Source organism: Buceros rhinoceros, unplaced genomic scaffold, assembly GCF_000710305.1.
Source record: "Buceros rhinoceros silvestris isolate BGI_N320 unplaced genomic scaffold, ASM71030v1 scaffold18293, whole genome shotgun sequence".
NCBI classification, from domain to species: Eukaryota; Metazoa; Chordata; class Aves; order Bucerotiformes; family Bucerotidae; genus Buceros; species Buceros rhinoceros.
This window is the reverse complement of record NW_010402103.1, coordinates 114,575-134,535: the sequence shown is the minus strand read 5'-3', so window position 1 is coordinate 134,535 and position 19,961 is coordinate 114,575. Positions and strand designations below refer to the sequence as shown.

General features: G+C 38.4%; 1 protein-coding gene across 1 annotated transcript in view; it reads left to right on the top strand.

Moving 5' to 3' along the window:
* The window catches only part of ERC2 (ELKS/RAB6-interacting/CAST family member 2), a gene marked incomplete at both ends in the record, with an annotated part of 150,767 nt that overhangs the window by 25,434 nt on the left and 105,372 nt on the right, over window positions 1-19,961 (top strand). The window contains one exon of the mRNA XM_010132543.1: window positions 13,505-13,579. Coding sequence (XP_010130845.1) covers window positions 13,505-13,579 — 75 coding nt within the window. The remainder of the gene's footprint in view (window positions 1-13,504; window positions 13,580-19,961) is intronic.

Below are 19,961 nucleotides of genomic sequence, written 5' to 3'. Positions count from 1 at the left end.
TCTTTCCCAAAGGTAATTGCTCTTTTAAAGCCAAACTGTACAAATCTCCATAGTAACACTGTAGATTCTTCTCCCAACCTGGGCCCTTGCAAATTTGCTCCTCAAACTGAAGGTAGTTTCACAGTTGTACAAAACCAGTCTTTGTCATGTAGTAAGAATGTGGAAATAAGATGAACAATTTTATTGGCCGTTTTGCTTATGGTAGCATGTATTGTATCGCCTTTCTTGTTTACTTTGCAGATATTTTACATGCTCGGCTCATTTTGGGGGGCAGTTAAAGTGTCCTGAAGGGAATTCTAGCTAGTAGTTGTACGACATAGCATATCTTTAGTTGAAGACAAACGTATTGGAGCAACAGCTTCTTGACTAAGAAAACTTTAACATGATTCTTTTAGTATGTTGAGAATTCTGTTATTCTACAAATCTCTGTTCACTAATGAGATAACCAGCATTTACCTATCATGGGAATTACTAGCAAAATGACCTACGCTAATCAAATCCAAATGGCGTAAAAATTATTGCTCCAGCTCAGAAATATTTTAATAAACAATGATTCAGAAATGTTAATCCAGCTGATATTAAATAAATAACCTGAATCAGCCATCATTTAAAGTTGTATATCGCTTTTAATTCTGTGGCCAAGTTAGATTTGATGTTGGCAAGTAATCCTAAAATTACTTATTTTCTCAGTTCGGAATGAATCTGAGTTTTGTGACAAAGAAACCATCTAAGGCATCATTTTCCATTTCATAGAGACCTCTAGAGGAGGCTCCTGCTGCTCTGTGGAGCCATGGTGAGAGCAAGAATGGAAGAACATAGACAGAGGTGGAGTGATTAGCGTGGCACAGCTTAGCTTCTCTTGGTGCCGGACTTGCCTGACTCCCCTGGGAAGCAGCGCAGTGTATCCCCTCTGCTACTCAGAGGGCATTAAGGTGAGGCGAAGCAGCGCGTGCTTTCCCGGTCTCAGGAGAAGGCAGCACTGTGGGTTCTAAAAACCGTGGATCCTGATTACTGCTGGCACTGGACTATATATATGTTGTCTCTTAGTGTCTGATAGAGAAACAGTTCATGAGTGGGACATAGGGGCTGTGCAATCGTTAGACTAGGCACATGATGTTTGTCCATATTAGGCATCGAATGTGTGTACTAACTACCTTCACATCTTAAAATGAGAAGTAGACTTAATGAATGATCAAAATCCTGTAGGCATGGCTTAGTCACAGGCTGTACCTGCTTATGTGTGGGAAATGTCTGTATTTTTACTCATGAATTGGATGTGCATTTGGTCATAAGATTAGTGATGGGCTGCAAGTTGTTTTGGGGAAATTATAGCGGAGAGCAGGCTGGCATGATTGTCCAGTAGACAGAAAGGAAGAGGCTGTGGGCTTGAATAAATTGTTCAGGTTTCCTACAATACAGTTCAAAGTTTACCACTTTTTAAGGTTAAAAATGCTTTTTGTGGATTAACAACTAATATTGTGATACTGATGTCTATACCTAAGGTTGTAAGAAACTTACTTGGGTACATAAAGGTCCATGTAGATGTCCACTCAATGATGCTGCTGATCACTGTGTGCAGATCTTGCGGGGGGAAGGTACCTACTATTGGTGCGTAGTAGACTGTGGGGAAAATAATTTCAGATCACGTAGTATCTGGATCTGTCAATATTACATGGTGACTTGGTATTTAGAAAGCATTTTTTGTCTTGATCTATAGATAGATCTTACTGAACCGGACTGGAAGTCCAAAGGCAATGTTGAGACTCTGAATGGCTACAAGCCATCTGCTTTTTATATATTCAGTTCATCTCTGGGACAGATCTCATGAATATGCATATGCAGTCAACTGATGAATGGAAACAAATCTATAAGGAACAGACCACTTAAGATATAAGTAGTAGATCTTTTAGGTTTCTGAGTTTGTATTTAGAAAGCCATCTTTATTTCTTCATGCTTTTAAACTGTTTTTATAAATCGTAAGTTTTAATTTTAATTTTTTTTTTTCAAATAATGTTATGAAGCTTTTAGTGGAAACAGTTGCTGGAACAGACTTTGGAAAGGAGATTAAACCTGACCTTTGGATGACCTGATAGAAAATGACTTACCTTGTTTGCAGTTACATGTTTATAGCTTGCTGTTTGTGGTAGGAAAATGTCTCTGTGTGTGCCATCCTTCTCCACACAGGGTCACAAAGAGCAGGACTCGGTGTAGGGGGCTGAGTTACAATTGCTGCAGAAACTATGATCAGGACTTTACTGGTGTGTACATGTAATTGTTACTTTTTTCCACTAGTTTGCGCGTGCGTTACGAGAAGGGTGAACAGCTGATCATACTCTTCAGATACCGTTTTGAAAAAGTTAATCAACAAAGCATTATGTTGCTGTATTCTAAATCTTTTCACTTAAAATTTTTTGTATTTAGATGGTGGTGCTGTTCTTGCAGTCATTTTGCATCTTTATGATGTGATCTTTCACAGCAGAATCATTTACATTTTACTCTATGTAAGACTATACTGTGCTTGAAAAGGCTTCTTTTAGACCAACCAGATTAGTTCTGGTGAATCTGTTAAAGCTACCTGCACATGAGTAAACTACGTTGTTTCAGTTCTTTCCTTTGTAGCCAAATACTTATTAGGAATTTGGATATTTAGGCATAACACATTGCATTAGCAAGAGTAATAAAACATATTAGCTTTTGCAAATTGTGCTCCTAAATGATTTTTTAAGGTGCTTGTAAGAAGAGGTATAGTTTTAATGAACACAAGAGTTTAAACCACAGAACTCCGTTTAAAATTTCGGTTGATGTATTGCAGAAGATACCCAGGACTTCTTAGTGCTTGAACCAGAACCCAAAAGGATTGATGGCATCTTGGTATTTGCCTTCGACTGGGTAAGTTAGGCTTGAATTGCAATGTACAAGCAGTAGTAGGAGGCTCAGACAGGGCTAGGGGACTCGGGTCGTTTGTGAGTTCCTAAACTAGAGTATGTGAAAGCAGATAAAGATTTTTAAAAATGACGGTGTTACTAATGTATAAAGGTAACATATTCATGTAGATGCATCAGTGGTGGGACTGTTGTGGCTCCTGGGTTAAGCAAACCTATCTGAAGTCAGTCTATTCACTCTAGCTTGTTCGAATAAGGGGCAGGGCAGGCAGTTCCCTTGATGGTAGTCTGCCTGCCTTTGCCTATGCTGAGGAACTGTGGCTGGTGCTCTAGACCACAAAGCCTTGCAAGCTGTGTAGGGGAGGGTTCAGAATGTGGAGTGGCTCCCTTCCTGTGACAATGATTTCTGCCTCAGCAACTTCTTGAAATGCTGAAAGGAGTGTTTCCTTGGCTTGTTCAGCTCCATTTTGCTCCTCAAATCGTAAGAACAACAGGAAGGTGAAGGGACTTCTCAAGAGAAAGGAGAAATGGTAAGGAAGAGAAAGCTGCCACTTCCAGGGTGTAAATTGAAGTCCCTGCAGTACCTCCAAGCTGGACGTGAGCATTACATTGTCCTGTACTCCACATACAACAGCAAATGGGATCTTCTGAAGAAGGGTAGCCTCAGTAAGAGCAGTGGAGAGCATTAAACGTCTGCCCTTGCCTGTTCCTCTTTCAATTCCTTTCTTACACCTAAATATCTCATGAAACAAGTGCCCCTCTGAGAAGCTGAGCTGACTCTGCCAATATTTTGAAACAAAGATGACATAAAATAGCAATAATTCCAGGTTTTTGAGTTTGAAAATACAGAAGTAGAAATCAGATGATACACAGCATGTATTTTTTCCTCAGTATATTAAAACACTTCTGTTTGAAACTATATCTGTTGTCTTCATCCCTTCTGCAAATCTGGCTGCAAAAGCTACCAGACCAAACCCCATACTTACGCTGAGGTAAGTTTAGTGCCTAAAAATGTAAGAAATGGCAATCATTAAATAACTGGTTTGTCATTGCTACCGCATCTGTTTGTAACATGGTGGGATTTTTTAAATACACCTGGTAATGTGTTCTGTACATTTCGTACCCTACATCATCATGTATTTTTTCTCCCTTTGTGTTTTCCAGTTTTATCCTGTTTATATCATCACATAAATTCCCGAAGTTCTGAAGATTCTCGTTTAGGGTCTGATATTAATCATAACAGATAATGCCAATAATTTCAGTGGAGATTCTTTTGATTTACACCTTGAAAGAAAACTAAGGATTTAGATGTTTATGATATCTATGCATTCAGCAGTTATTTTATGTATGGATACACAGCAAAGTAGTTTCTAATCTGTGCCTTAGCCCTTAGACTATAGATATTCATGTTCAGCATATAGTTACAGAAAAAATGCAATCTCTAAACTGTGTAAGGAATTAGTATCTTGCTGCTTATTTTGCCCTGAGGTAAGGAAAAGGAATAGAACAATTTTTTTGCTTTCTTTAAAAAAAAATCTTGGAGGGGAAGCAGCACTGGTTTGAAGAGACAATATCAGATATTTTTAACCCTGTCATAAGGCAAGGCTAAGGATCTGCAGAGAAGCATCTGTAGCATCTTTTATGCAATGAGAAAACACTTTTTTTTCTGATCATATTTTCAGTTAAGGGGGGTGTGTGTGGGGTGTGTTTTTTTTAAAATTTTTTTTGTTCTGATAAAAAGGGAAGACTGAAAGAGGCAACTTGAACAGACAGATTCAAGTTACCAGGCAACACTTTGTTTCCCAGGCAATGGAAAAAGAATCGGAGCAGGTGCTAAGTGGATTTTCATTCTTTTTTTCCTTTTAATTATTGTGAGCTGTTATGAGCAGACTCTTGACAGGTTTCATAGGATGATAAATATTCAGCTGGATGGTGACTACTTGTACGGGTTGTTTACTGTGACTGGAATGGTTCTATCCTGCAGTTCTGGTAGTGCACAGTGTAGGCAGCACGCAAACACATCACAGCTAGTTCTTGTACATGACACTGTGGTGTTTGCTTCACTCCAGTATCGATTCTGTCTTACAATATTCTGATTTAAATGTATTCCTCTAATGATGCATTGAGGATTGTTGGCAGAATACAAGTTTCAGAGTGAAATAAGTGTTCTGCATTCGCAAATCACAGAATCATCTGGTTGGAAGAGACTTTCAAGATCGTTGAGTCCAACTGTTCACCCTGCACTGCCAGGGTCCCTAAGCCATGTCCCTCAGCACCACATTCACACGGCTTTTAAGCACTTTCAGGGAAGGGGACTCCACCACCTTCCTGGGCAGCCTGTTCCAATGCTTAATGACACTCTATGTAAAGAAATTTTTCTTGATATCCAACCTAGATCTCCCCTGATGCAACTTAAGGTCATTTCCTCTTGTCCTGTCATTTGTAACATGAGAGAAGACACCCCCTACCTCTTCCCTGCTGTGAGACTGACTTGGTTGGTGTATCTCTGCTAGCAGGTAGATCTGCATTGAATTGGTCCCAGTACAGACCCGCAAGAGACACCGCAAATATCACCACAAAACTTTGTTTGCATTTTAAAAAAATTGCTGTACCAAAGAGTCAAGGAACTTTTGCATTTGAAGTCTTATTAGCTCTGATGTTTGTTGGCTTTGCTGATTAAGGCCTGATGTTTAAATACTAAATAGCCTAAACCAGTAGTAATTTTAAATGCATGTAAGTAAAAATCCACCCATATTTAGAAAAGCACTTCCTGGAGAATTAGGGAACTAAAAATCAAAACCGTAAATTATTTTAGCTAGTGATTTCACTGATCCAATGTGAAGAGAAGAGAGACAGTAAGGGATACGTAAATAGGTGGGCTAGAAGGATAACAAAGCAATATCCACAGGAACAAGTATTGGTATGAGTAGATACTCCTGTGAAACTATGCTTTTCAAAACGGAACAAGTCCCATGCTAATCAGCGTAACGCGTTACTGCAACAGGGGGTGTGTATCTCACAGGGAATGCCAAGACTTTCCTTGTTGGCTCAGCCTCTTTGCAGCGATACTCTGATCAAGGACTGATGTTTCATGAATGCCAAGTTTGTAAAAGTGATTTCTACCAAAAACGTGAACAGTGTACGTGCACACTAGCTAATGCGATCTTCAGTAAACTTGAGAGATCTGTTCCGCAGCGTGTGAAAGATGTAGTACTTCTGGCTCTCAGTAGTCAAGTTTGACTCTGGTTTTGGCAGTGTTGATTTGTTTCCGTTTCTTTTTCACTGGCATTCTGTCTGAAGAGGAGCACAGATGCAGAATAGAAATAAAACCATTCTATGTGTGCACATAGGCTGGAAGGTTGGGAAGGCATTCAAATGGGTATTACCCTTTGTCTTTTTGCGTTTCTAGAACAGAGCTCTTACATTTCAGCTCGTTCAAGGAAAGTAGCAGGATGTTAGCAACTTGAATATGAGAACTACTATTGGAAAACCGTTTTCCTTTACTTTTATGAACTTGACCCATAGAAATACCACATGCACTGCATGTTGGCACTGCTTGTATCCTCTTCACAGCGTCTTACATGCTTTAAAATACATGGTTTATAAATTATTTCAGAAGAGTGGAGCTGGCGCACAGCAGCAGCTCTGTTGTGTGTTCTGGCTCTTAAGATTGCATCTGATAATCTTTGCTGTGACTTTACTATTTTAAGCTTTGCCTGTATGATGGCACCAGCTAGGGAAGTCTACCCTTTGTTACGCCCGTTTTTACTTGATGGTATAGTATTGTTACATTTATCGTAAAACTGATGTGTGACTTTACTATTTTAAGCTTTGCCTGTATAACTCTGATGGCACCAGCTAGGGAAGTCTACCCTTTGTTACGCCCGTTTTTACTTGATGGTATAGTATTGTTACATTTATCGTAAAACTGATGCTGTATTTCTTTCTTATTCAACCTGATTAAAAAGTTATTTGTGTGTGTTTGAGCTTCTAAAGGAGGAGGAAGGAGTGAATGGTTTTGGAGGGTGGAAATAAATCTTTAAAATCATGTATTTGTTGGATAAGGATTTTTTAAACACTGTGGATGGCATAAAAGATTTATTATGGTAAGGGTTTTTATATTATTAGAATTTGAGGATGTGATTTTTAAAAAAGATAGTCTTCTAAAAAAAATCCCCACACACCCAAATACAAATGCCTAAAAATCTTGGTGTGTTACTCCCAATTGTTTTATTAGTTTGTCCTGATGGCAATTTAGCAACTCCTTTTAGTGCAGCTGGGTTATTAATGTGTCTCTTAAACATTTATTTTTTTAAAAAATGCCATACCCTTCCATGCAGTTATAAAGATTCATATGCACCACAAAGAGGATTTTTTTTTTTTAGGCAGGATGTTTCCAGAGCATACACACTTTGCAGAAGTGGAAGCGGAGATTGGAACTTTTATTTTCTGATCCTGACTGCTCCTTAGAACAAGTATATGGTCTTCCTGTACTTGTGCGCACTCAGAGGTTTTGTTTGGGGCTTTAAAATAAAATCAGGATGGGGGAAAAGAGAGAAAGCTATTTATTGTCAAGTTTCTTTCTCTGAAGATATTTGTGAAGCAGTAACTTTCCCCTTAACATCATAAAATTAATTTTAATAAGAGGAAAACAGATTAATGATATGGGGCAAAAGAAATGTTGCTCTAGACATTTTGTTCGTTCTACAAAGAAAATAAATTTTCGGGAATTTTGGTGAAAGTTTCAGTAGCTCCTTTCGGGAAACTTTCTATGTGCTTTTAAGAAGAAACTAAATCGTCCCACGTGCATTTCAAGCTACATACACAAATCACCTTTCACTTGAAACTTCTTGTTTATGTGGTCTCTCACCAGAGGACAAGCTTCCAGTATAAGATACATGGTTGCTTAAGGTGTTTTTGACATAGAAGTCAAAGAAAAGCTGAGCTGCTTAAAGCTCAGATTAGTTTTCCTTATCATCTGTCTTTAGGCATCTTGGTAAAATATATCGTAAGTCCTTTTATACATGAATTTTGGAACGAATGGAAGCATAATCATTGTAAAGAAGTAGTTTGTCTAGTGATGCAATATGGTGGTTGAAATCCGGTGTGAGAATTCATCCTTCCTCCCTCCTACCTTTCTTCGCATATTTTCTAATGTACGCCGGGAGTGCTGGTAGAATAATTGTTCAAGAGTAATGCTGAGGCCAGTGAGATTATTGCTAGGCTTGTCTGTGGTGATGGACTATTGCTCTTGGTTTTATGGTCTGTTAGTGGTGCCCAATTCATTCAGTTTATTCCGTATTAATCAAAACTCATACTGGCTTGTTTATTTGAGAATGCTAAGTAGAGAGAGAATTAAGCATGCATCTGAGTATTTTATTAAACTGGACTTAATAAATTTAACCACCTAAACTACAAAAGCAGCTTTTTCCCTGGTACAGAACTTGTATAGCTATTAGTTCTTTATAATTTCCTGTAATTTTTCATTTCATATGCTTGTATCCACACTTATATTTCTTCAAACTACAGATTTTGTTGTTGTTTGACAAGATTTCTTTAACAGGTTCTCACAGAACTCAAATACCTATGATAGTGGGTTCTTCAAAGACTACCAGTGGCAATGTCAGTTTTGGAATCCTTCCTAATACTGGGGCTTTTTTCCCCTACAGATGGAAATATTCAGTGTTGTTAGTTCATAGTTTCCAGAAAGACAGAGTTTGATTGGGATTCCTTAAAAATACTTTCATTTCAATTACTGTGTGACCATTTTAGCTTGGTTAGATGCGAAGGGTTAGAAAACAGGAAAGAGAAAGATAAGCTTATATGCTGAATAAATTAATTCCTATATGTTATATTTTCGTAGTATTCTTGTTAAATAGAATTTGATCAGTTTTTCTAATGGTTTTTGTTTTGGCTAAAGAAACAATTCTGTTTATACACCTCAGGTAAGTGGCTGTGCTTTTACTTAATTCTTCAAAGTATTAATATACTGCTGATTTAAATTTTGAAGTTCAGACAAGGTGATCTTGCAGAAGCAATACCAAGGCTTGCTTTTCCAGGAGAATGGAAGCAGTCTGCTTTGAGGTGTTTGAGAGAACTAGCAGCTCCTATGCTATTGCCTGCGGTGATTTACAGACCTGGACGTTTTACCTAGGAGTACAAGAAGCTAGATTTACTGACACAATGGTTTCTCACTCCTGTTTCTATCTTGCCTTAGGAGTAGCATATATATATGCTGCTGTCTTTAATCATTGTTCTTTTTTCTTGCAATGGTTATTTGATTCTGATGGTTTTGTTCCTATTATGTCTTTAATTTTTATAAATCTTGAATTTTGTATTTATTTTTAAAAAGCTTCTGGTTTATGATTCCATTTTCTTTCTGTTCTTTAGTTGGTAGAAGCTTACCAGATGAAATGCAGACACAGTTCCATGATATCATCCCTAAATTGCCTGTTTTTCTGAAATAGTCCTTTTCTTTCTAGGACTTAGTGTTATCCTGTTTTAGGCAGTTTAATATGAACAGAAGGTAAAACCTCGAACTGCATTAACAGCATTGTGTAGCCCTTTAAGTGTTTCAGCTCAATCTCATCTAATTGGAACTGTACATAGTCACTGTCTTAGGAACCTTAATAAAATACATCAGAAACAGACTAAATGTGGATCATTTTGCAGCACCTGGGCTTTCCTACAGTCAAGTGATGAAGTATCTTATAATAAAGTTGGGATAAAATATGCAGTTTTGGGTTTTAATTAGTATTAGATTCAGACTATGCTACTTTTTGAATACCAGTCAATAAGGATAAAATCTTGCAAGATCTTTTCATCAATTTCTGAACAAAAGGACAGGACTTATCTTCCACCATCACTTTGGGAAGTATACAATATAAACTGTCTCCTCTTGAGATATTTTGATTTCTAAATTAGTGGTAAAATTGTTTGCTGAAATTACTTTTGAGGCAGATGCAAGATGCTAATCTAACATGCCAGAAAGATGTGCGTTAAGGGACAACGTGGAAGGAGAAGGCAGCAGCCAGCTTTGGCCATTTTGGTCTAAAAGGAAAGAATATTAGAGTAAATTTAATGTGAAGAAAAATACCTGCTTCCCTGTCAATTTTGTGTGGGTGTGTTAATCACCTTGACAACTAAGCATCATCATGAAATCCCAGGTGTGGGCATCTGGTTATCCAGATTTCAAATTAATTTGTATGTGCAAAGTGGTTACTCAGAACGACTATCAATTGCTGTGATACCTATAGGAGTTATAATGAAAGTGTAATTTCATAAATGAATACATCTCTGAGGGATTATTAGTGTGGGTCTTGATGGTTGCAAAGGTGATGGCACAGGTACGTAATCATGGGCGGTAAGTACCAAGAGTTCCATTCAATACAGTTCAGGTTAAAAGAAATGATCCCTGATGCTTTTCGGGTTTTTGTTTGGTGTGTTTTCAGAGTTTTTTATTACACTCTTCCTGCTTTTTATTAAAAGAAATTAAAAAGACAAAGCAACATCATTCCAAAAATGATATAATGGATAAAATCTGGTTTTCTTAGGCTGTAAAGACTTGATGAAATGTTCAGAATATTTCTTGGTTAGCTGTTCAGGCAAATTTGAAACCCTCCAGATGACCTCAGATAGTAAAACAATCCGTGTGAAGTATCATGCACATGAAGTGGTAGTATCCTTGAGTCAGCACCCCAGAAGTATATCCCTGAATCCAGTACCCCAAAAGGAAAACTGCATACATACAACCATAAATTCAGGAACTGAGCCCTGTGAGAGTATCTGAACATTTGCATCTGATTGGAAGAACCCCCCCACAAAATAATAAAGTGGGAGTAATTTTCTGATCTCCGGGATCCTAGAGTCTGCTTCATTTTACCATCAGGGATAGAGAAGAAAAGCTTTTAAGTCAGCCAGCATCAGATTGATTCCTAAAGCAAACAGGAAAAGTATTTTAAGGCAAGGCTTCGTGCTGTGATAGACATCTAGGAATACTCATCTTTTGGCAGTCTATTCATCTTTGGCCAAGGGGGTGGAAACTCTGGTTTGTCTCCCTGGGTAACGTGAGGAATCCTGTTTATAGTCCAACTCAGTTTATGTGGCCCTGGGGAGCAAAGTCTGGTCTTAGAATTAGCTGTAATTTTTGCTGATCAGATAGTGTTCTGACTGGCTGACTATTTTTCCATGACTTCTGTAGGACAACTGTATGACACATCTATGACATACTTTTTTTTTTTTAAATTTGTGTAGTGAAGGTACTTGTTTAATCTGAGATGAAGAGCTGGTGGCCACTGAGAGACTCCCTGCATAGGTGATTTGCAAAGATTTCTTTTGTTATGATGTGGAGAAGGGAAAAGGTCCGTTCAGATATACTTCATAAATGTCCGGCGCAAAATTAGAAGTTCACTGTTGTCATTTGTGAGAGGTAGTTTAAATATACGTACCTATATCTGCAGACATCTTGTACGCAAACGCTTGCACCTAACCTGACTCTTGTGGGCAGTCCTGTGGTTGATCGAGATATCAATAGGCTATTTCAAATCAGAAACTAATTTAACAGTTTATCTGTGACGTTTTTGTGCATCCCTTCTATGGAAACAGCAGAATGGACAAAATAATAGGGGAATAATAGCTGTGTTAAGAATAATAGCAGAATAGGTAAGACAGAGCTTATCCAAGCCTTTCTTTATACTGCCAGGGTTCCCAAGAGCTTCAGTCGTTGCCTAAGGTATCATTGTTAGCATGGTACAGTGAAAAACTGGGAATGAAAAACTACCCGTGCCACCAGATGTTCGTGGTCTAGGATTCTGAATGAACAGTCTGCAAAATGAGATCAAAGTGGTGTGATCTAAGTGGTCTTAATTTACCGGTTGTTTGACTGTACCTTGGCTACTTAACTGTAATTTTACAGATCATAAGTATTGATCTATTTCTGCATACGTAAAATTTGGTGTTACCTATGGGCAGCTTCTTTTGTTTTAATCAAATTCATGCCAAACCTGGCCATTTTGGTATGGGCACCTTGATGATATGTCTTGTCATATACTGCATTTTTTGAGGTAAGTAACCGATGTTCAGTTAAACTGCACGTGACTAACTTGTCTCTTTCAGTTGTATTAATGTTAGACCACACAATTTTTTGAACCTATTTTATAAATATGATTATTATCAGTAGATTTTAATTTAGCAACGTGCCCCAAATCCCTCCTACTTAGTCTTTAAAGAGTGGTTGTTTCTCAAAGACATAATAAGCAATATGCTTGTTGCTAACCAGAACAGGAAACTGATATTTAGTCATACAAAAAAGTCATGCAAAAAAGGATGACTTTTTAAACTGATGGGTTATAAGGTAGGCAAGACCTATAAATGTGCTAGAGTAGGCTGGCGGCAGAATAATAAATGTGCACAATCCCTAGTTGATTTTTTTGATTGTTGGTCTGTCAATTGATTGTCAAGTTGTCTGTTTGCTTCGCTCAAGAAGAGGAGATGTGAGATATGGGAATAAAGGTAGGACCCACAGTGGTGGTGTTTTTGATAATTCCCCATCCCTGAATTTACGAGGGTGAGCTGGAAGATGCATAATTTGGAAGACACAATAGCTGAGGGTCTGGAATCAGCAAATGCCTTTGTGGTGGATGAACCTAGCTTCTCTGCCTACCAGGCAAAAATACGTTTTTCATGGTCATAAAGTTAGTTGAAGTGTGTACATGGAGCACTGTAGAAGAAACAGGTAGAAAGAAACAGGTTTCTACCATGGCAGTCCTGTACTTCAGAGGGGAAGGACTCTGAAGGACTGGAAACTGGACTCTCTCTGTCCTGTTTCAGTTTTGTTTTCTAATAAACTGCTCAGGTGGTTGGTGGGAGGGGTATAAGCATCACCAGATTCTTAATGATGATGTTTCATTACAGCTTTATGTTGTTCTGTGTCGAGATGTGTGGTTTTTATTGAGCTTTCTCATACCAACTCCTGTGTTTTATGAGAAACTGAGTGCTGCTGACTTCATACTCTTTTTATAAAGACCAGCAGAAATTCTGTTAACTGTATGTCTTGCCTACTGCAATCTATTTTTCTTTTACCTGTGGATTAAGATGCATAAAAAATAGTATGAAAATGTGAAACCTGAAATGTAATCGCTGCTGCAGAGGGTGCTCTGTCAACCCACTATGTAATTACTATCCTTAAAATGTCAAATTTAAATATAATGTCTTTAAATTGCTTATTCCAGATATTTGAGGGAAAAACTAAGAAGAAACTAGAGTAAAAGACTTTTAAGTGACTCAACAGCATTTGATTTAGTAACACAACTGAATTAAGTTTTGATGGTTAGGCAGAAACAGCAGCATTGTATTATTTGGACTAAGAAATTACTTGCTGGCTTTGTCACCGTAGGTATTAATTATTGATGTGGTTTCAGAAATAGCGCATGTGCTGTTAGAGTGACTGTAATATAAGATAGGGACCGCAATGATGCTGAAGGGATTATAGAGAGGGGAGCACCTGTAGCATTTGGAGTTACATGCTTCTAATCATCAGACTTTTATTTTGTTGTAATAAATTTGTATGAGGGATTCAGTGAAAGATGAGTCGTCAGGCTTATTTCTATCGTGTTCCTCCACAGGAATTACATAGAAGAACACAACTTCAGCCTGAGCCAGCAAAGACGAAGGCTCTTCAAACAGTTATTGAAATGAAGGTATGGACTTTGCATGTTTTCCCATACATTATTTTTGTAGCATGGGCTGGGTATGGCTGGGGTGGAGTTAATTTTCCTTATAGCAGCCTGTATAGTGCTATATTTTGAATGTGAGTCTGAAACAGTGTTTGTTGCTATCACACTGATGTTTTGGATGTTGCTGAACAGTGCTTACAGAGTCAAAGCTTTCTCGGTTTCTCGCTCTGCTTCCCACCCCAGCAAAGAGGTTGGGGGTGGTCAGGAGGCTGGGAGGGAACACAACTGGGACAGCTGATCTGAACTGACCAAAGGGATATTCTGTACCGTAGAATGTCATGTCAGCAATTAAACTGAGGGGAGAACATTCGGAGTTATGGTATTTGTCTTCCTAAGTAACTGTTCTACATGATGAAGTTCTGCTTTCTTGGAAATAGCTAAGCAGATGCCTGCTGATGGGAAGTAGTGAAAGAATTCCATAATTTGCCTTGCTTGTGTGTGCAGCTTTGCTTTATGTATTAACCTGGCTTTATCTCTGCACAAAAGTTTTCTCACTTTTGTCCTTCTATTTCTCTCCCCCATCCCACTGAGTAGGAGTGAATGAGTGGCTGTGTGACACTTTAGCTGCCTGCCAGGGTTAACCCGCACCACCTTGATTTCTAACTTGTACTATGAAATCATTAAAAGCTTTCTTTTACATCTCAACTTATTTTGCTGTGAAGCTGTGAATTATTAGTATTTCTCTCTTCCAGTCTGTTTTCTTCATAAGGCTTGATTTTAAAAAACCAAGTGTAGCATTGCTGAATATTGAGAACCACATATTGCTTTTTAAAAAGACTGGGGTTGGGTGGGGAGGGCGGGGAGAGAGAAAGTTTTGGGTGAGCCAGAGTAGATAAACTGACAAACAGAAGCAAACATGAACTCTCCAAGGCTAATGTAAAATGTTTTTCTTCTTGGTCTTTAAAAACATTATTTCTGTGGGTGGTTATTTGGCCATTATTTTACATCTCACTGAAGAAAAAATATTCATCACCCCAGAGTGGTATGATAAAATGAGATGAAACTCCTATCTTAGTCCTGAATATAGTTTTCTATTTTGATGAATATTACTGAAGTGTTGTGGTTTTTTTCCTCACGATACCAAAAGATAAAAATAATTGAAAAAGTGAAAACCTTCATTTTTGCATAATTCTGTGAGTCTGGAATGTACATCTTCAAGAAAAATACCATGAGACTTAAGATAATTTGTGAGTTGGCAATGCTGCCTGAAAGACATTAACGATGGTCTTTCATTTGAGTCTTTAAAGGAAGTGCAAATTAAAGGCCTCATTTTGCCAGTGACTTCTGTTACGAGCAAATGAGTTCAGCATGTCTGAACGTTGTGGTAAATACGCAGTTACGACAACAGCAGGGCTTCATTAATACAGTATCTGCCTTTTAACAGATTATAATTCGTTTAGATTATATGAGTAACAAAGGAGGTGCATCAAATTCAATGTTCCATATTCTGATGTCTATTTGCCTTGGACCTTCCTTGTTCATTCTAGTTCAGAAGTCTGTGTATGAAATCGAAAATAAATTTTTTTGTAGTAGCTTGTTACTCTTAAGTATATGGGAAAGTAGGATACTGAGTGAGAAAGTTGTTTCTGCCTATTAATACTCAGAATTATAAATTTATAAGATTTCGGATACAGAGAAAGTGTGTTGGAATAATTTATGGTCTTCCATGTGGGGTATTAACAATGTAAAGGTTATGTCACAAAATAATTTGCAATTCGTCTTCCTGTTCCAAAACACTTTGAAAAAGCATGGGGATGGGGAGGGGACACAAGACACACATGAATGACACACATGACGACTGTAGCTGCAGCCACTGTGATGGTGTCTGTCCATGAAGACAGTAAAGACTTTTTTGATGTCTCCCAGGAGAGCTGGCTGAGGTGTGATGTTCCAGTTTTTAACGATCTGATCTTTGGAATGAGGGCCTTCGTTTGTCACCGCTGAGGCTGTAATTGTGTTGCCGGAGCATTCTGACGCAGAGCTGCATTTTGGCTCTGAGGCACACAGTCCTTTCCCTATGAGCACATGCTCCTTTGGGGTTGCCCTGTCTAAAATAGACTTAATATTGAAAAGAAAAGGGGACAAATGTAAGATGTTGAAATCCACGATTGAACAGCAATTTTCATTACAAGTTCCAGCTTTGGAATGTTTTCAAGTAAATTTAAATTGTCTTAATCCAGACAGCATTTGTTTTGAAAAAATGTGGAACATTTGTTTTAAATGATCAAGCATTGAAGCAATGATTTCCCTGCAGTGTTGAGGCTAGAAGGAGGGAGAGGATTACCCTGTAATATGGCAATCTGAGGCCCTACGCTCCCCCGTGGAGAGGCTCCGAGCAGTATACATTTCTCTCTACTGCACCCAACTCCTTCCACCCCCTCGCCACACTAGCTTTTGTCTGAGTCCTCTCCGTGGCTCTCGCAGGCTGTGTCAGGAGGCAGCTTTCCCTCCTTTGTAAGACCCTCTATTCTTTCCTGTGGTTTTCTTCTGGCCCCTGTCACTGCTGAGGGCCTTCTGTCCCTTTACTCAGCTGGTTCTTCCTTTCATCCAATGAGACATAAACATTTTTCACTACAGACAATCTCGTGTGTGGGGTTTTTTTGTCCTAAACAGCTTTTCTTCTGTGCTATGTCTCCTGTCATCCTGTCATGCTCTTCATTTCTCTCTGAAAACTTAGCAAGTAGTTGCCTTTTCTTATAGCCATTGCATTTTCCACTTTTCTCCTTCACCACTATCTCCTACCTGCTTATTACAAAAAAACCAATAAATATCCTGTGTATTGACTCCTGTTTCTGTTGCTTTTTCAAATTCCTTTTCAAATATCTATTGTCTTTTCAGATACATTGCATAGGCCTTTCTTTCTGGTTTCCTTCTTAGAGATGTTTGCTTCCAGATGTCCCACATTTTTTTCTTATTCTTACATTCTTTACTCTGTTCCCTCGTCTGCAACAGACCTTCTTCTCCAGAAGCCTTTCTTTCCACTGGAAAGTGGAAACAAAAGGACAGGGGAGTGGTATGCTTCCTTTCTCCACATGCTCCTGTTATTTCCTCAACCTCCTGGTTTTTTAAACTTGCTTTAAAGAGATTTTTTCTTTTGTTCTGTTCCCCCAGCCCTCCGCCATGGTTTTGAGATCCATTCTTTAGAAAGCAGGGTATACTAGATATGCTGTTTGTATCCTGGATTTAGTAAATGGGTAGGAGTTTTGCCCAAAACAGTGAGGTACATCATGGAGCTCATGGTGTTCAGAGAAGAGCCATCAGAATGTTTAAAAATATTATCAAACAGTGAATGATTTTAGGAGCTTAATTTTCTGTGGTTTAATGAATAGGAAATGACAGAACGAAGAGATTAGAGTCTGTAGATACCTACCTGAGATAGGTACAAAAAAAATCCCTCTCCAGTAATAAAAATATATGTATTGTAAAATGCAATGCATGGAAGCTGGAGGTAGCAACTGCACACTAAAATATGGTGTGTATATTTAATAGCAGTCATGTAATTTTATGCCTTGTGTTATACCATCTAGTTTTGTGGCAATGGTTGCTTCTGATGTTGTGACTTTGGATATGTGTAATCAGAGTTTTTGATGTCATACCTAAATCTTTGTCCGTTTAAGTGTAAGATAAAGCTGGTACATTGAAGTCCTTGAATTGCAATAGCACCCACGCATACCTCGTTGCATCTTGTGTGCTGACAGATGCCAAATGACTGATACCTTGGATATCACTGATATTCAAAAGTTGATTAACACTGATTAATACAATAAAGGAGTGAAAGGAAAAACAGTTTTCATATAATTCTTTTAATAAGAAATACTCCTGAGCACATGGGTCAGGTGAAAACTCGCTCATCTCTTGTGAGATACCACCTAGGGCAGTGCAAGAAAGACATGGACCTGCTGGAGCAGGTCCAGAGGAGGGCCCCAAAAATGGTTCCAGGGATGGAACCTCTTTCCTGTGAGGAAAGCTGAGAGTTGGGATTGTTCAGCCTGTAGAGGAGAATGCTTCTCTTGGAGCCTTTCCATACTTACAGGTGGCTTATAAGAAAGATGGGGATGCACTGTGGTCTTGTTCAGGCAGTTCTGGGCTTAAACCAGTGATGCTACTTGAGAGGGAAAATCAGAAATGAATTGTCTATAGATATGGTATAAAGCTCGTGTAATTGTAGGGTATTGACCATCCTGAAATATATGTAGTCTAGTAACAAGTATAAAAATTCTTTCAGAATGGCAAGCTGTAAATGAAAATATTTCTGGTTTACCTTACTTGCAGAAAGAGCCATATTTATGTATTGATCCAGCCTTGATATTTCAGGTACGGGTTTGGTTCTGAAAAAGTGTGTATGTGTGCTTGCAGTGCAACTCGTTCTTACTGTTAAGCTTGCATGAACTTTTACTTTCCCTTGTCATACAAAATAAACCTGAATATTCTCTGTATTAAATTGTTCAAGTTAAAAGAGTACATAGAAGGGGTAGTTGTGTGTGGTTGGTTGATAGCATGTGTGCATAGGCGCATTTAGATGCAAGTTTTATTAAATGGGAAGTTTCAAATATTTGCTTCTGATTGCTTGTTGAATAACCTACAAGCAAGATTTTTCACGTAGATGAAATTTATCAGGTATTTGAGATGATGTTGTAAGACAGGCTGGAAATCTGTGTTATTTACAAATATTTTGCCTTTTACACACACGCATACATGCCCCCCGCCCCAAACCCCTTGCTAAATGTTCAGGAATTGTACTATAGCACTTGTGTTGTAAGGCCTGGGTGGATGAGATTCTTGGAATGTTGTTGTGGAAACTCATTCGTAGAGTTAGTCTCCTGTCCGTTGTGGAATGCTGTTTACCTGAACGTCAGAACACATACGAACTGCTTCATGTTCCAGAAGAGATGGATTTCTGCTAGGTCCAACACCAGAATAGCCCTAACCTCTCTTGTGGAGTATCCGCGACACTATTTTATTGAAGGAGATGGGGAAGAAGTATTGGTTACTGCTGAAAGGAGGGGAGCGATTAGGGTGAGCATCCTGATCTCTATCACAAATCCCGCTATAGAATCTTACGTATTTTAACACATAGAGGGCTTGACTGGAAAAATCTGCACAAGTGTTGCGTTGCTGTAGAACTCAGAAGATGTTTATTAATGCCACTGAATACTGAGCTGCTTTCTTAATATTACCGCAAAGGAATCTTCTTTGCGATTCAGCGTAGACCCACACAGTTTTTTAGAATGCTGCTCATGCGGATGCGTCTTGGAGGTTTGAAGGAAATATTGCATCTGTTCCTATTTCTGTTTCTGAAAGATTGCCAGGCCTCATGCCACAGGAGCTGGTTGAAAGTTTTCCAACTGAAGTTTTCTGTGGAGAAAATGCTGATTCAGCTGTTTTAGATGATTTTAATGGGAATGTGACTATTCTGTCAAAATTTTTAGTAAAAGCAAAGCTTTGTAACTTTCTGTCGATCCTGTAAGTCAACCCAGCCCCTTTGTGGCAGGATCTGTTGGGAGCTGTAGGCTGTCCGCACTCTCGTTGACCTGCAATGCTCTTCTCTTTCTGGCAGTTGTCCAGGCAGGAAAACTTCTAGGTTTCATGGGCAAGCCAGAAGCCTGCCTGCTGTGTTTGCAAATTGTTGGTCCCGCAAGGGCACAGAACCTCTGACTGATTGAACAGCATGAACGAAGGTGAAGTCTGGCTTCTCTTCTGTCTTGTCATCATTGATGTTTTGGATGAATTATTCTGAAACAGATTTTAGTTCTTCAAATTGTGAAATTTCTGGCTTCTGTTTCAATAAAAAGCTAATACAAAACTGACTGACAATTTTTCTAGAGACAGGAGAACTAGGTTTTACACAGCTGTAATCACAGTGTGCAGAGATTGATTAAACTTTTCCTTAGAGTTTAAACTCACTGTGATCAAATAAAAGTATGGAAAATTTTTCCAAGAGTTATGTTACGTATTTCTTACAAAGCTTGAATGTATTCTGTGATGTATAAACCTTCTGAAGAGTGTAACTGGCTGCGCTATACATTATTTCTGCCATGTCGTATTTGCAAACACGTAAAATAGAAATGCAGTACAAAAAGCCAGACTCTTAAAGACTTAGCTGGAGAGATTTGATGAGGACTACTCCCAGATGAGATGTCATAACAGGTCATGTAAGTATTAATATATCTCAGTGCAAAACCATTCTAAAGTGCAGTGAAGCTTAGGTTTTGCTTTTATCTTCAATAATAGGAGCAGAAAATTTCTAAAATGAAGTCTGATGGATATGATTGCAGTATCTGAGAGCTACAGTAATTTATTGTTGTGTGTAAACCTTGAGAGCTTTTAAATTTTTTCTCTTTTATTA